General features: G+C 45.2%; 2 protein-coding genes across 2 annotated transcripts in view; one reads left to right on the top strand and one right to left on the bottom strand.

Annotated features, from left to right (window-relative positions):
* Positions 1-9,804, bottom strand: part of LOC135103145 (ribosome biogenesis regulatory protein homolog) — a 31,974-nt gene extending 22,170 nt beyond the window's left edge. Inside the window, exons 1-3 of the mRNA XM_064009207.1 lie at positions 9,709-9,804; positions 8,632-8,780; positions 8,364-8,401 (exon numbers count right to left, since the gene is read on the bottom strand). Coding sequence (XP_063865277.1) covers positions 8,364-8,401; positions 8,632-8,780; positions 9,709-9,789 — 268 coding nt within the window. The 5' untranslated portion in view covers positions 9,790-9,804. The remainder of the gene's footprint in view (positions 1-8,363; positions 8,402-8,631; positions 8,781-9,708) is intronic.
* Positions 423-5,823, top strand: LOC135103146 (uncharacterized). Its single transcript, XM_064009209.1, has 4 exons — positions 423-584; positions 2,310-2,337; positions 3,057-3,247; positions 4,925-5,823. The coding sequence occupies exons 1-4, from the start codon at positions 438-440 to the stop codon at positions 5,048-5,050; spliced, it is 492 nt and encodes a 163-aa protein (XP_063865279.1). The 5' UTR covers positions 423-437; the 3' UTR covers positions 5,051-5,823.
* Positions 9,805-14,427: the final 4,623 nt, after the last annotated feature.

Here is a 14,427-nt window from a genome sequence, read left to right on the forward strand (position 1 = left end):
CCTCCAATACCCATTACGCACTTACGGAACCCCAACCACAAGGGGGGAGGGGGAGCGCGGAGAGAGTCCCAAGTGACACAGGAGTGGAGTGGTTAACCTCGAGCATCACCCGAGCGGCTGCTCACGGCCACCAGCTGCAGGCGAAGGGTCGGCAGGCTGGTCTGCGGCAGGCGCCGAAGGAGGTGAAGGCAGTGGAAACAGTAGCTTTGTAAGAAAAAAACTGTGAAAGTCTTGTTAGGCAAACAGGATGCTGTTATCACCGCGGGAACGTTCAACCCTTCCTGCGGATATTATAACATCAATTATTTTTATAAGAGGTTATAGGTACGACACATGATGATACACATGAGAGATATGCACTACATTAACATTCCTTCTCTTAAGCAACACATTACATTCACTGAATTATGAACATTAAATGATTATCCAATCATACGATGAGCGGTAGTGGGCGTGCGCGGGATTGGCTGAAGAACGTGACGTCACGGCGCTCCGAGTATAAAACAACGAGAAGCAGGAGATTGTTGCGATTCCTTGTTTTCATCTGGCCTGCCACCGGCCAGCCAGCCTCCCTCCGTCCTCAGGTAAGAGTGTGTGAAGGGCGAGTGTGAGACTCCTGACTTTAAAGACCACAGGAGTTGTCACAGCATAAAATTAGACAAGTTTCATAAAAAAATCTCTGTTGATAGTTAATAATCATAACATCAAAACGTTTAAGTATTACATGTAAATAAAAAGAAATATGTATGTCCTATCATTTTGTGCAAATGGAGTCTGAACTTTTGACAGTTAAAATCTGAGAAGCCAGATGCTTATTGCTGCCATGGCAACGGGGGAGGGGAGAAAGTACTGCCAGTGGCCGCGAGGGGAGAGGGGAGAGAGTACAGTCGCTGCTGCCCGGTAGGGGAGAGGGGAGAGAGAGAGAGACGCACCGCCAAAAAAGAGCAGCGGCCTGTCAGTCAGACACCATGTGCCAGCCATGGGTGGGCGGGTGTCCTAGGGGCAAGGGGAAGTAAAAGTACTATCGCTGCTGACTCTGCAATCACGGGAATGTCGCCGAGGTGATACAGGTGGGGTGGTCGGTGTTGAGGGGATGGAAATTTGGCTCTAGAAAAGCGAGAAAGATACAGAGAATAAAAGAAGAACGAAGAGCTAAAGTTGCCTAACAAAACCGTTAATATATAATGAAGACTCACACTGTTAGTAGATGAGGCTGAGTGAGTACTAATAAACAGCAGACACTGGATGTCATACTGTGGCGACTTCATCACTGACTAAAACGGAAGATGCTTGTTTATGGCTTCATGCACCCCATAAACCCTTCCCTCGTCACCCACGTCCCTACACTCCTGACACCACCGCCCCTCCACTCCCCGATCCCATCGTCCGTCCACTCCCCGACCCCATCGTCCACTCCCCGACCCCCACCGCTCATCCCCACGGGTCCCTGTCGTCAGCTGGGGCAAGGAAGTGCCGGGTAGTAAAGTGATGATGTGCAGGAAGTTAGCAGGTCTCGAGGACGATGAGGAAGTGTCAGTGGGAGAAATGAGCAAATAAGGGAGCGGGAGGAAAATAAATAAGCAATTTCTAAACTGTTAGTGTCGGAGGGAAGGAAGTCATCTAGTATTGGACCATAATGAAGAGTTATATTGCAGGACGCAGAGAGTGGGCAAGAACAGCGAGATGGTTAGTGCTGGAGGGAGGCGAGTCATCCGGTGTTAGAGTGTAATGAAAATTGATATTAGTTACAAGAGGCAGAGAGTAAGAAACTCATCTGGTACTACAAGCCACAGCAAAGTTTAATATGAAGTTGTAGCATTAGAGAGTAAGCGTGGGAGGGAAGGAAGTCATCTAGTAGTAGGCGCTAATGAATATTAGTATCAAGTTACGGGAGGCGGGACGAGGTAATAAATATTGTAAGGAGGAAGATGTTCTCGCGGCGGTCGAGATGCGCTGGTCGAGGCAACACAGCGGTCACGCGCGGTAATCCATCTGCCGCTCGCGTGCCGCACCTCCACCTGTACCTGGGAGAGCCTTACGCAACTACCTTTGCATACCTGAGCGCCCCAGCGAGTCCACTCCCATGTTGGAACTTTAAATTCACTTCCACTTACTCACCTCGGTACATTAATTCATTCTTGTGAAATTTATGGGTTTGTTTTGTTGCGCGCATTTATTTTCTCGCGGGTACGAGACTTGAGGATTAGTTCTCGCTCTTCCCTCATTGCCAGTGAGTGTGCAATGCGTAGTGGTGTTGAAATATTGGCTTATACTTACGTATTTTTAATAATTTCTTGTCTTCTTTTCAGAATCTAGCGCAAATGAGGTTTCCAGGAGGTAAGAGAGAGAGAGAGAGAGAGAGAGAGAGAGAGAGAGAGAAATATAGGGGTAAGAACCAAAGACTAAGGATGATGATAATGACCAACATTACGAGAACGTCTAGAGGAAAAGAAATGTTATCGGTGAACCGAATTAATATAAGATTTAAGGTGTAAAAATTGGGCGGCAACGACTTGTGCATTAATGAAGCTGGAGCATGACGGAGCAATGAGGCGGCGCGGCGTATCCCTCACGCTGTCATCCCCACGTGCTGCCGTCGCTAACTGACTCGTAAACACTTGCCGGACCCCCTGACCCACCAGCCCCGCCCTCTTCCTCCTCTTCGCCGCGTGGGGCAAGGAAGCTGGGAAGCGGCGACTTGGCGGAGGATTGTGTGTTTCTGGATTGAATGTTTGGTTCTGAATGGGTGATGCAACATCATTTCTCCTCATGTTTTTCGTTTTCATTGATTTAACATGGTTTATAAAGAGTAACTAGTGTATGTTTGACCCTGTGTGTGTTGTGTAAGGTCAGATTATCAGGTGCATTTTTTTCCTCCCATTCACACTCTGCAAGCTAGATTATTCAGCCAATGAGTGGGTTGGTATCAGTCTTAGTCACAAAGCGTGAGGGAGTCCTTATTTTACTGGATGTCTTTAGCCAGTGTTGCAGTACATGTTTTCATTCTTCATTTCTGTTACTAAGGACTTCGCCTGTTGCCTGGCTGCTTTTTGCAGCGCCCCTGGTGGTTGCCCTTGTGGCGGCGGTGATGGTGGCGATGACGGCGGGGCAAGAGACGTCTTTCTCCTGCCAGGACCGCCCCTACGGTTACTACGCCGACGTGGAGGCAGATTGTCAAGTGTTCCACATCTGTAACAACAACGCCAAGTGGTCCTTCCGCTGCCCGAATCAGACGCTTTTTAACCAGGTGAGACTTTCTGCGGCATTCACACACCTGCTGCGCGATTTGTCTCGACCTTGGAGAGTGACGGCAAGTATGGTGTGGAGAATTCGAATGTACTATACCTTAGTGTCAGAGCAATTTACAGTGTCTCCTCCTTTCCCTGTGTGACATTACTCAATGCAAAGATTCCCGCAAATGATGCGTGAATAATTGTGGCTCATTTCACAGAGTGTGGCGCTTTGCTTACTCGCATTTCTTCCGTACAATCTTTTCCTGCCTTTTGACTCAGTGTTCTCCTCTGTACCCGCTGTGAGGAACGGAGTGATGATGACGACAGATTTGATGCTGAAGGTTCTGTTTAGTATATTTTTCCTTAGAGAGGGAGGTGTGATCGTAAACGCAGAAAAGTTTCACCTTTCTCACCTTTCTTCCTTCATTTTACACTTACCTTAATTCTCTTAGATTCTCTTTATCATATAGGTTTTCTCTTATGTCCACAGTCAGCAATTATCTCTACTTTATGTTAGTCTCATTAATCTCTCTTTCCTACAATATATTTCATTCATACTAATTTCCTCTACCATAAAATGTAAGTGTAATTTTCGTAATCCATTCACTCCTTAAAACTCAATTTATAATTAGAAGCTTTCTCGGTCGAGCCTCAGTCATTCAGAATCCTCTTTACGTCTTCGTATCACACAACCCTTTTTATCCCCATTTCTTTCTCTCATCTTGTCCAACACACCGAGACATAACCGGCACCTCGCTAGTCTTGTATTAACAGTTCCCTCCTTTTGCAGCCACATCCACGTGTGACATTATGATTTTATACGGAAAAAGGAGACATGATTTGTGTGATTTGTGTCTCAATTTTTTACTCGGATGATTTCTTAAGTAATAATGCTATTCAACTTTGTGATTGTTCTTGAATTGTTTTCTTCGTTTTTGCTATGTGAGGTCACCATGTTTTTCGTTTGTGGCCCTCCGATATAGTTTTGTATCCAGGGATTTACTGCAATTTATATATATATATATATATATATATATATATATATATATATATATATATATATATATATATATATATATATATATATATATATATATATATATATATATATATATATATATATATATATATATATATATATATATATATATATATATATATATATATATATATATATATATATATATATATATATATATATATATATATATATATATTTAAAAAAGTGTAGTAATTGTCGTATTATCGTAAGTGTGAGTACAGGGCCTTGTGTCCCGGTACTGCCCGCCCCGTGCCAGTCCTTGCCCAGGTAAGGACGGCACCAGCCCATTGGCACTCGCCCAGACCCTCGCTCTGTTCCTCTTCTATCTAACCCTCCCCACCACTCCACCTATTTTCAACTTCTTGAGCTAGTCTTCTCTTACTTGCTTCATTTTTTTCTTTTTCTTCTTGTCGACACCTTTTCTGTAAGGATAAAAGTAACCCAAAGAACCTGCGCCGTATTCCGCGAGGTTCGACGCGGAAATATTAGATCAAATAATTACAAGGAATGCAGAGTTAACGTACAGGCACTTCTCCCTCTTACTATGAGAATAAATTTGACTTTCAACATATGACAAGATTGCGTTTATCTCACTTACCTACCTTCACGTCAAGACACCCTCAGCTTACGCCTCTCCGTCTCTCTGCAGCAATACCTCGTGTGTGACTACCAGGCCAATGTGGATTGTGGAGTGGCAGCCTCCCTCTACACCATCAATGACAACTTTGGTAAGGTCGAGGAAGTAGAAGATGACACCGAGTCCCCCGCTGAGTGATCCTCGCCCGAGCCTCGCCGCCATTACTTTCTCCTGCTGCTCGACCGACCTTCCTATGTAACGAACGACTCCTGTCTGTTTTGTGTGCGCTCCTTGTTTGGTCAGGTTAGGAACTGTTGAATGAGGTAGTCACGGAATGCCATATATTTAACCTAACTGGAAAAAATATTCTTCTCAGGCAGCATAGCTACAGGGAGATTAGTACCGTGACGTAGCGATGTATAGACTTCAGGCTTTAGCTCAAAATGTATGGAGCGCACCCAGTCCATTCAGGAATCCATGCTTCCTTACGGGTGGATCGATAAGTATTTACCTGAGGGAACTTAGAGAGAAAGCTAGAATAGTGATAATCTGCTGCCTCTATGTGTTCACTTTAGACTCCTCTCTACCTACCAAAGACTCAGAAACCGTGACGAACTCTGCCTTAGCACAGCCTTGTACTTGTATTTGCCTACCAACTTTACTCTGCCATATTATGATTTACATGGTTATATTGTTATTGTTGACGTATTTCAGTCTTGTCAGTGTCGACGCCTGGGTAATAGTGTAGTGGAACAGTCATAGGACCTTGCTTGGTTCAGTCACGTACATCCCGGGCCAGTGTGTAGTGTAGTTCACTGTCACTACAATAAAAGTGCACCTCTCGTGACTGTTGGAGACTATACTGTTGATTCTACTATCATGTGGATTTTCTATATGTAGTGTACGTAGATACACATGTTTGTAATGTATTCAGAGGTTTATGAATATACAGAAGAGAGAGAACATCTGGATATGGTAATTATGTTTCAAGTTGCTCCTGACACAAAAGATCAAATATAAATCCTTCCACCAACCTCCACCTTCCTCGCCAGCAGCGTCACCCACACTGCACCGGGCACCAGCGTTCTCTGCTGCCGTCACAAGCGCCATTAGCAGTGCATTATGGTTCCCTTATGGGGCTAAGGAGTGTCTTGAAAACAGTAAGATTGATTAGTAACATTGAAATGCGAACATGTTGATATGTCAGACGGAGATTTAATACGCTGTTCGTTTGCCAGCCAGGTATTTCTGCGGTGCGTACTGCCAATACACGTGTTGCATCACTAATGGTCATGTGACACACAACAATATTTTAATTGCCTTAATGAAACTATTGGGAAAGCACAGTCTATCATATTTAACGATCTCAGTGCAATGTGTTTATAAACAAATTTGTTATACCAAGGAACGCAACAAATACGGATATATTGGTCCAGTTTGTCTCTATATAGATATATTCCTGACGGTGGCAGTGCACGTGCTGCCCGCCAGCGTCAGGTGGCTCGGGAACAGTAGCATCAATACATTGCATTCAGAGATGCCGCCTCGAGGGAGTGGCGCCGCTCACAAGATGAGGCGAGGACAAGTCTGCCATACCCCGCCTTCGGTTTTAATGCCTTCATGTTAGATATAAAGCACAACAGTTTCACAACAATACAAACATAATAGGAATAGCGAAATAAAGCGTGTAATGCAAAATGCAAAATAGTCAGTAGTGAACTATCATTAAACCAGCTCTTGCCTTTTGTATTCTTGTTATACTGCCAATACATGTGTAAGTTAATAATTACTTGTGCGTTACGAAAGCCACTGCAGTGACATGGAGAAGACATCCTGTTACCTCTGGCGAGGATAAAATTAGAATAAGTACTTCAGACGATATTCCAGTCGTGCCAGCATATGAGAATGTGTGTGTGTGTGTGTGTGTGTGTGTGTGTGTGTGTGTGTGTGTGTGTGTGTGTTGAAGTGGTACATTTTTGTCTCTTGGGAGTCATGTGATGTGTGAGTGTGCCTTCAGTGAATGAGTCCTAAAGGCAGCGGCTGCGTGTGGGGGATTCAGGCAGACATGATCCCCAGATTCCCTGACCGCCAAACTGTGGCATCAACAGGGCCATCGTCATCATCACCATCGTTATCACTGCCAGCGGCGCCACCACACGTCTCTTTGCTGGCGTCACAATGGTTCTCATTTCCCTATTCTTTGCCAACAGAATCGTTAATAGAGAGCCTTATAATGATGACAATAGACACCATTACCTTTCTATTCTGGTTTGAAGGTCAAGAAGCAACAGGTCTTGTTAACGAAGCAGTGGATAACGAAATCTAAGAAAACCTGGGTACTCACACAATAGATTAGTAAAGCTGTTGGAAAGAACGATATAACACGTAACAAGGCCGAGTCCCAGTGCTTGGCCGGCCTCTTTGTGGTACCTGACGATTCACAGCTTCATCTCTTACCAGCGGTTATCAATCAGCTGTACTCGAGACTTCCACAACTATGGCTAGACAACAGATAACACTTTAAGACATACGGTATTAGGGTGCTGTGACTAATGCAACAATTAGGGGCGTCGTCATAGTCATAAGGAGTCACAACTGCGTCGTCCTGGCTAGTGAAGGTAGTACAGTACAAAGCAGAAGAAAATGCATGGCAAACTACTGCCACTTGGCTTGGGTATGTTCCTAATGTTCCACTACACACTTGAACCTTTACTCCTATAGAGAAGGAAAGCATTCAGTGGCCAACCCAGTCTTAACACTGTCACTGTTCATCATCATATCTCTCTTGGCCAATGCAGGAACTCATGTTTGTGGTCGTAATGCACACTTCACTCTATTACCACAAGGGAGATGGATGGGTGGTGGAGTTGGATTTGGTGGTGCGCAGGGACAGCGATGGTGCTAAGTGTTGGGGACTCCATTGTCTGTTCCCGTGCCTTGCTTGCCTTGCTTGGCGCGTTTTCTGAGCGCCGACACGCCTGCAACCAGCAAGCAGTGAGAGTCGCATGACGGGACATAAGCTGCGTGATTCATGTGGTCTATAATCTATCTATTTATTAATTAATTTATTGTTACCACTTTCCTCTCCTCTTTGCAAAATAATTATGTTAAGACTATTTTTTTTTATTATGATGTTTTCTCCTCTACTTTCTATATGTGCGCCTTGCTGTCGTTTTCAAATGACATGCAATATGATATTGCTATAAGAATGACGAAAGTTATAAGTTAGGTTTGTTACAGTGACACGGTTCCCTGAAACAATTAACTGTATGACTGAGACAAGTGCTGCGGCCCTGGGTTACAGGACGAAGAGAAGCAATGACTTTTAATGAAATATGAGCAAAAGAACACATCAGATTACAAGATAAAAACTATGAAATAGAGCCTGATCTACAGTGAATTATCTTTATAGTGCAAATTCATTTGAATTATTACACATTAATAAAGTAAATTAGTAAACTACTTATTCTTAAGATGAAAATCTGAGGTGTGATGGAGTGGGAATACTCACTCAGGCGATCAGCTTGCATCTCCACGATAAAGGCGTCACTGCAAGCAGAAACAAAAGGAACACGTCAACGAAATGCAGTGGAATGAATATGCAATGGTGACTCACTATTCATTTCGATGAGTGACCGTGATTTGGTGAGGACTTTATTTTTTGGGGAGGAAGTGTTGTGCCAGTAAATGAATAACTTGAGTCAGTGGTTGGGCTGACAGTGTGGCTGTCGGTGTGTGGGTGTGTGGGTGCAGGCGGGGCTGACGACACCAACACTTACTGAAGGGTGTTGGTCCTCATGGTGGGGCTGACGGCCACCCGAGCGCCGTACCGGTCCTTCAGCAGGATGGTGGCGCCTCGGGGCTGTCCACACAACGCCGTCAGCCGGTCATTCAGGTCCTCCGTGCTGATTTTTGAACTGAAGGTCAGCTGTGGGTCACCATTATCATTAGCAACAAGATTTGAACTTTTACGCCACCATGTGCTGATGAAAATCAGTTTTCTTCAAAAAGTAATTAAACCAATCATTGACATCATTTGCATATATATATATATATATATATATATATATATATATATATATATATATATATATATATATATATATATATATATATATATATATATATATATATATATATATATATATATACATATATACATATTGCCGTAGGTATACAAGTGTTGCTCAGATTGGAGGATTTCTATATTACAAGTGCAAGGGTCATAACAAAGCGGTGCGATCGTTCTGGCCTCATTGCCTCACTACAGGTAGTAGAATCCTTACAATATAAGCCGATCAATGTATGCAGAGCGTGCCGTCCCTCAGTCCCTCACACCGCACTCCTGCCGAGATCTCCGGGCAGTTTAGAAATCGGCATCGGGAGGCAACTCACTACGAATAAATCAAGCTCCCTCACAGAGCCTCGGGCAACACTCCCCCGCCATGCCAACAGTTTCAGTGTCCCCTTACTGTGTATTCATTTACACATGACTTGTGGTTGCTGTCAGCTGCAATTTTTGTTAAAGCGTCACCTGTACTAAAAAGGAAAATACCCAACTACTCAATAATGCAACGAGTAACACAATTATCGTCAACATACTGAATCTTTGGTGGCAGAGTCACCGAAACTCCATTCATGAGTCTAAATTGACATTACTAAAAGCATAAAGAAGCTGTTCTCGCAACACCATAATTTTTTTTTTTTTTTTATAAATAACACAATGACGACTCTCGGTTTTCCTAAAGAGATGAACTTCGACTATTTCTCTGTGGCAAGAAAAAAATAACGTAATCAGAGAACGTGTTGAGGAAAGAGGCATCAGTAGCTACAGACTGCTTCGTCCTCATACTCACCCACTGCACGTGGTTGAGCAGCTTGATGAAAATGGTTTTGTTTTTCTGACCCTCGTCCTCTTTGGCCACGGCACTTCCCATCTTGAAGGCCGCACTGCCCGCCTGTTTGTGGAAGGTCCCTATGACCGTCACACTATAGCGGTTTGCTCCTCAGGTCTTGCCCAGCCTGGAACACCTTACACTCTCACCGTGCGCTTCAGTACACACCGTTATTACCTTCCTGCATGTAAACAATCCTCTTACTTCACCGAAGCCTTGGTTCAGATAATAAGGGTGAAGTGGCTCTAGGATGTCTGCTCTTAGCAGTTTACTCTTGTAGCTAGAGGCCGTCCTGGTGACTGGACACGCGGCTCTCGTCACTGCCTGCTCCTCACGGTTACCTGGTTAACTCTCAAACGCGTTCGATACCCGCGAAAGGAGTAGGTTGTCTTGGAGAAAACCTTTACATTTTTTTTATTCAGAACTGTTATCATTATTGTCCCTGAGAATATCAGTTACGATTTTGAATCCATGTCACGGAGGCTGCGAACTGAAAATAAAAATAAAAGATGCTGGTCTTGCCGTCACCGGAACCTGCCGCCACTGACCCGACGTGATCCTCAACTCAGGTGACGTCAGCCCCTTCCTGCTCTCTGATTGGCTCGAGTGCGCTTCACGGACCAATCACACATGACGTGCCTCTGAAAGAAATCACCATCGATAACCGAACTGACTAATGGACTTTCAAACAGCCATGCACAATTACACCAACAAACTCACTGCTTTCATTTCCAAGGCCTCCTCCACTAACTTCTCCCCGGCCGTCGCGAAGATGGAGCCTCTGCAGCCACGCGTCGAGCCTCTTATTGCGACTCCCCATTGACGACAAGTAAGGTATGGGTGAGCATCGACCCGTCCTGGAGTAAGGAAAAGAGTAGACGTTTTCCTCATAGCAGGCGGGAAGGTGCACCTCCTTCTTCAGTCCTTTCCTGTCATTTATATAAGTGACAAAGTATTGCGTCTTCATTTTTTCAGACATTTTCTCATGAACATGGAAAGCCACGAGGAGCAATGAATCAAGTGAGGAGTATATGTACAGCTTGGTAATGCTGGTTTTTCAAGCCATATCAGTGTTTCTTCAATTGGTGAAAACAATAACAACAATAGAGTCGTTTTGCTCAGAATATAATCTAATAAGTATAATCTTCGGCCATCCAGGGAAAAGCAGAGTTATGAAAGCGATGCTGATAAGGATGGCGACGATGATAATGATGCATTGGAGATAACAAACGATAGACACGCAACATCTGCAACACTGGCCTGGCAGGTCTTCCCTCAGGGCTGGCAGAGCCTGGTGGCATCACCCGCGACTGACAGGGTGCCTCAGTACTGCTGCTGCGCCGTCAGGGTCTCCCATTGCTAATACCGCCGGGAGGATGGCAGGGTCTCCTAGGTGACGGGGCTATGCCTGACCCAGTCCCCCCCACCTTACCTGCCTCCCGTGCGGGCTACCTGACGGGGGAAGGGGCAAGGAGGGACTGTGGCCGGAGGAAAGGATACAGAAGGCGTAGTGCTAAGAAAAACAATTTTATTAATTTCCTTCCCTCTGTCTGACATCTTCTCTGTCTAACAAATGTATAGGAAATATTTTTTTTTCAAGTATGTACTGTTTGACGTGACCTTGAAGCAGATCTTTTCTTTTGTTATTCATTTCACGCCTGAGTAAGATGAACATTATACACAGTCTCTTGTTTGAGAGCTCGTGAGAGAAGAGAAGAAAGAGAGAGAGAGAGAGAGAGAGAGAGAGAGAGAGAGAGAGAGAGAGAGAGAGAGAGAGAGAGAGATCAGATAATATACGAGGGAGTGAGCGACGAAGAAAGGAAAAAACGTCAGATGGGGAGGAGGTGGTAGAGGAAGTGGTGGAGAAAGAGAGATGAGAAAGGGGAACGGAAAGGAGGAGGAGGAGGAGGAGGAGGAGGAGGAGGTGCTTGAAGAGGGAGAAAAGGAGGAGGAGGGGAATGAAGATAAGGAGGAGATGGAGCAGAAGAGAAAGAGGAGAAGGGAGAGAAGGAGAAGGAGGGGGATGTTGATGATGAAATAATTATAATGAAAAAGGAACTCAAGAGGTTGATCCTGATTCTCACCATCACCTTCACTGTTCCTTCTTTCCCTGAGTGAGTCCTCGAGCCGGGCAGGAGGAGGAGGAGGAGAGAGAGGGTGAGATGAGATGAGATGAGATGAGGTGAAGGGATGATGACGTGATGGGATACACGGCGACATGGTGGGAGAGCTTCGGTAATGATGATGATGATGATGATGATGATGATGATGATGATGCGTATTTCCTTCAATATGATGGTGATGATGATGATGATGATGATGATGATCTGCGAGGTAGGTATTTCCTCCAGCAAATGTACGATGATGATGATGATGATGATGATGATGAACTGAGATAAGTATTTTCTCTATGTATGCATGCATGTGTGTATGTATGTATGTATGTATGTATGTATGTATTTAGTATGTGTAGCTAAATGTGAATGTGATGTAAGTAGTATTCATAGAGATGATTCTCCTAATAATTTTATGTGTGCGTGTGTGTGTGTGTGTGTGTGTGTGTGTGTGTGTGTGTGCGCGCGATACGCCTAAGAATACACTATGTGCGTGCCTATGTATGCGAGATGGGTAATGTGCGTGTATATGTATACGTGTGTGTGTGTGTGTGTGTGTGCGCAGGGCTGTGAGGATGGAGGGTGAAGGAGTGTGCGTGTGTACGTATGTAAGAGCGAGGAGGGGGAGGTAAAGGCGTGGGGAGTGGTGAGGTTTAAGAAGGAGGGAGGAAGGTTGCAAGTAAGTGGAATCGGGAAGAAGGGGAGGAGAGAGAGAGAGAGAGAGAGAGAGAGAGAGAGAGAGAGAGAGAGAGAGAGAAAGAAAGAGAGGGAAGAAGGGTGTTCAGGAGGGTGGGAGTCAGGGAGGGCGGGGGCGGGGAAGCAGGGAGGTAAGAAGGGACGAGTGGGAAGGAAGGAGGGGAGGGAAGAGAGAAACGGGTGGGAGGGAGGGGGTGGGATGGGACGGATGGGTGGGTGTGGGAGGGGCAGTGACGTGATAGGAGAGGAGGGGGAGGGAGGACATAAAAGGGAGGGATGGGACGGAGACAAGGAGGGGAGGGAGAGAGGAGAGGGAGAAGGGAGGAGGGACGGAGGGGGAGCTCAGGGGGAAGAGTGAAAGAGGGGTGGGTGGTGGTGGTGCGGGCTCCTCCTCTCCCCATTCCCCCCCCGTGGGTTGGAGGGCCCCGGCACGTTCCCACTCTATGTCCCCTAGCTGCTGCTGCTGCTGCTGCTGCTGCTGCTGCTCGCACACATAAGTATACATACATATACTGTAATATGTATACTTGACTTATTTTACTTTAAACAATGTTATACGCATTTATGTATGTATGCATGTATGTATCTATGTATGTATGCATGTATATATGTATGTATGTAAGTGCAAGTGCATAACACAACTGCATGTATATTTTCGTGCATGTGTAAACACCCACATATCACATTTATATTATTTAAATACTATAATTATAATCATTCACATGTATGCGTGTACTGTGCGTATATATATATATATATATATATATATATATATATATATATATATATATATATATATATATATATATATATATATATATATATATATATATATATATATATATATATATATATATATATATATTTACTTGAATGCATTCCCACATATACACACATGTATACGTACACTTACCTAAACACACAAAGATGTACAAACTGAGAACATTGATTAGGATGAACAAATATTAGTGAGTATGTTTGTGTGCATGTATGTGTGTGTGTGTATGTATGTACGTAATGGGAGCAAGTATACACTCCTGTTTTATGTATTTTGAGTCGAAACGTGTGTGTGTGTGTGTGTGTGTGTGTGTGTGTGTGTGTGTGTGTGTGTGTCTTATAGGTGTGGGGATGTGTATTGCATGTGTGTGTGTGTGTGTGTGTGTGTGTGTGTGCAGTATGCGTGTGCAAGTGAATGTAGGTGTGTGTGATGCTCTCTTCCCTTCCTCCCTCAATCTCCCTCCCCTTGCTAGCCTCTCACTCTCTCCCTTCCTCCCCCTCTCTCCCATGTCATGTCTCCCTCTCTCTCTCTCTTTCTCCCCCTCTTCACATTCTACCTCCCTCCACTCCCCCTACTCCACCTTCCTACGCTAGCCTCTCACCCTCTCTGTTCCCCCTTACCTTCCTCCTCTCTCTTCAGTTCCCTTCTCTCTCCCCTTCTTCCTACCACCACCCCTCCCTTCCACCCTTCAGTTCAGTTCTTCCTCCCCTCCGCTCTCCTCCCCACCGCCCACATTATACTCCTCCTCCTCCTCCTCCTCCCCGCCGCCCGCCCACCTCCTCTCTTCCCTCCCTCCCCCTTCTCACCGCCTTCCCTTCCCGTCTCCCCTCCTACTCTCTCTATCTCTCTCCCTTCCTCCAGGGCTCCCCCTCCTCCGCCTCCTCCTTCACTCCACTTGCCCCATCTCCTCTCCCTACTCTTCCTCCCGTCCCTCCCTCCATCCCCTCCTTCCCTCCCCTCATCACGCCTCAGTCTCCGGCCTCCCTCGCTTCCCTCTCCCCCATCCTTCTCCTCCTCCCCCACCATCCCCCGCCCTTCACTTACCCTCTCTTCCTCCCTCCTAGCGCCGCACCCTTACTCCTCCCTTCCTCC

Source organism: Scylla paramamosain, chromosome 8 (genome assembly GCF_035594125.1).
Source record: "Scylla paramamosain isolate STU-SP2022 chromosome 8, ASM3559412v1, whole genome shotgun sequence".
Taxonomy (NCBI): Eukaryota; Metazoa; Arthropoda; class Malacostraca; order Decapoda; family Portunidae; genus Scylla; species Scylla paramamosain.